The sequence below is a fragment of the Salmo salar genome, chromosome 15, assembly GCF_965601325.2.
Source record: "Salmo salar chromosome 15, fSalSal1, whole genome shotgun sequence".
NCBI classification, from domain to species: Eukaryota; Metazoa; Chordata; class Actinopteri; order Salmoniformes; family Salmonidae; genus Salmo; species Salmo salar.
Genome location: NC_138305.1, coordinates 62230057 through 62233022, shown reverse-complemented (window position 1 = coordinate 62233022; position 2966 = coordinate 62230057). Strand labels below are relative to the sequence as shown.

The 2966-nt window shown below is 44.6% G+C and overlaps 1 protein-coding gene across 1 annotated transcript; it reads right to left on the bottom strand.

The window, feature by feature from the left end:
• Positions 1–910: 910 nt before the first annotated feature.
• Positions 911–1639, bottom strand: LOC106571831 (sterile alpha motif domain-containing protein 5). The gene has a single exon (XM_014145300.1). The coding sequence runs from the start codon at positions 1448–1450 to the stop codon at positions 911–913; it is 540 nt and encodes a 179-aa protein (XP_014000775.1). The 5' UTR covers positions 1451–1639.
• Between the last annotated feature and the right edge of the window lie 1327 nt (positions 1640–2966).

The following is a 2966-nucleotide window of genomic DNA, read 5'->3' as shown; positions in this document are numbered from 1 at the left end:
GTTTCAGTGAAGGGAAATCTTAACGCTACAGCATACAATGACATTCTAGACAATTCTGTGCTTCCAACTTTGTGGCAACAGTTTGGGGAAGGTCCTTTCTTGTTTCAACATGACAATGCCCCTGTGCACAAAGCAAAGTCCATACAGAAATGGTTTGTCGAGATTGATGTGGAAGAACTTGACTGGCCTGCACAAAGCCCTGACCTCAACCCCATCGAACACCTTTGGGATGAATTGGAACGCCGACTGCGAGCCAGGCCTACTCGCCCGACCTCTCTAATGCTCTTGTGGCTGAATGGAAGCAAGTCCCCCCAACAATGTTCCAACATCTAGTAGAAAGCCTTCCCAGAACAGTGGAGGCTGTTATAGCAGAAAAGCGGGGACAAACTCCATATTAATGCCCATGATTTTGGAATGAGATGTTCGACCCGCAGGTGTCCACATACTTTTGGTCATATGTATAGTAATCCTTTGTATGGCTCTGTGGCCAGGCTGCAGGGTGAACTGAACTCACTGACCCTGGGACAGTTCTATTCTCTCATGGTTATCATTAAAGAAATCTGATATGTGACCAGTCAGTCACTCATTACATTAGCACTGGGCATGACAAGTGTGAGGTGAGGTGCTGATCCAAAGTTTGTGTTTTGGGGGTATTCGAAAGTTTAGATTATTATTGCCACTTTTCTCTGAGGCCCCTGCCCTCATGGCAGATAGCTGATACAAACTCCATTTTAGATTAAAAGGATGTGAAGAGTATTGGAAGCTAGGCACTAATATCTTTCTCATGATGGTAACCCCACCAAAGTGACCTTCAAAAGACAGACTGGCCACTCCATCACCTGAGAGCACACTGGGAGGCAGCAGGCACTTATGTGAGATCAATACAGGGTTTCTGTAAGACAATATGAGGTCAACACTGGACAAAGCACACCAAAAACCTTTGTGACTTATATACCTTGTTTGAGTATGGTGGCCCGGCGAGGTTGATGCCATCTCTGATGACTTTATCCCTAATCATGATCTTCAGCTTCAGTTTGGGGTAAATCACCAACTCCCTTCGGTTACCAAGCATCAGGTTCCTTCGCGCGCACAGATATGCGCCGTTCCTCCCGACCCAGTCACTGTCCGGTTCGGTCCAAGACTTTGACCCCCAGAGTTTGGACTCGTAATGTTCCAACAGGTGGCTGTTGGGGGGTGTGGTGGGCATCGGCTCAAGTGTGAAGTAAAGCCCGGCGGCTTCCTCATCCTCATCTTTCAGCCTTTGCACCGCGTTGTTGATCCTTCGCCGATGGTGCGGTATGTAGACACCGATAGCATCCAGGTCGGGGTCCCCAATTTGTTTGCAAACTTCCAGATCATCATAGCCATTATCCACGAAGCACTCCACATACTGAGAGAGCTGGAGGGTCTTCAGCCACTCAAACACGATGCTAGGTCCACGGGTGGTCATTTTGGGGAGCAAGCAAGAAGAACAAACACGAAGGAAAAAGGTTCAGTAAATCAAAAAAACACTAGTCATTCTGCTTTATTCTAATGAAAATCCTGACTAATGTAGTACGCTCATCCTCTCCTTTTCTCCATCTGTCCCATCTACCAACATGCTCGCTACGCATAGAGCAAGTGTTTGCCAGCTACTCAAAAGTCCCCACTCCGCAGTATCCCCACTACAACAGATAGTCCCCAGCTACATCTCAATGCCCTTAGTGTCCTGCCTGCATTCAAATGATTTGAACTGATTCGTGAGTGTTTGCTGCCATCTACTGGGAAATTATTGATTTGTTGATAACTGTGCCTCTGAGTGGACCAATGAAGGACATGTATGGGCTCTGGGACTTGACCTTGAAGAGACTGTCCTGATTTTTAGGCTCACACTTCATGATACTGTCTGAGGCACCCACTTTTAGACATAGCCGCGGGAAGTAGTAGTGGGGGTTGCGACAAATAATACTCCCACAAAAATATATTCATATTTTTAATGATGAAATAGCGCAGTCCAGCTGCCTTAGCTTCACAAGTAATCAGGCTTGAAGTGCTGGGGAAGCGTGAGGGAGCAGCGCTTCCTAAATTGTTTCAATTTGAGAATACACTGAAAATGTATTCTGATCAATTGTAAATAAATTATATTTAATTACCACTAAAATTCTAATTAAAAACAATAGATTGACAAACCAAATAAATATGTATGCTAGAGCAGCCTAAAAGTAGGTAAATGGTGGTTTCTTCCCTGTCTTCTCCCTGGCGAATGAATACAAACTGTAGGCTACATGTGTGCAATGCAGAGGCCCATTGGAGGCTTGACAACTTCATAATGTTTGAAAAAAAATATCACCTGTCTGCCTTGATGTTCATAGAACTTCACCAACCTGCTCTGGTGCAGTGGAATCCAAAACTATATGTGACCACTTGGTTACAGCGACACTATGGTGGCCACTCACCAGGGTGGCCACCATAAAGCCCAAGAGCCTGACTCTCTCTGGAAGTTGCTGTAGCCCTGCTTGGGATCTTTAGCCTATATTGACTATTGGTTGAGGCCCGGTAGGGTAGGCTATGTCAGGGTGGAAAATTGGAAATGCGAATTGGGTCAAATTGGAGGTAATAATGCGAAATTAGAGATTAAACGTATCGGTGCCCATTGGCCATTGGAAATAAACATTACACACCAAGTTGGAAATCGCAAATTCAACAATGAGTGATTTGGAAGGAGTCAGTGGCTAACTGCAAGCATAACAAAGCAATCACTAGCCTGCTATTCAGTGGAGTGGGTGTGTGGTCCAAGTCTGGGTTTAAGGATCTCTTTTCCAAGCTTAAATAAGGATTAGTGTCCCACGCGCGTAATTCAAATAAATTCTAATAGTTATTATGGATTTTAAACATTTAGGTACATATAAGTGTTTTATATTGGCTGAAAGCTTATATTCTTGTTAATCTAACTGCACTGTCCGATTTACAGTAGCTATTACAGCGGA

What these genes read in the sequence shown, in the direction of transcription:
- LOC106571831 (XM_014145300.1), bottom strand. Translation starts at nt 1,450, where the DNA reads ATGACCACCCGTGGACCTAGCATCGTGTTTGAGTGGCTGAAGACCCTC.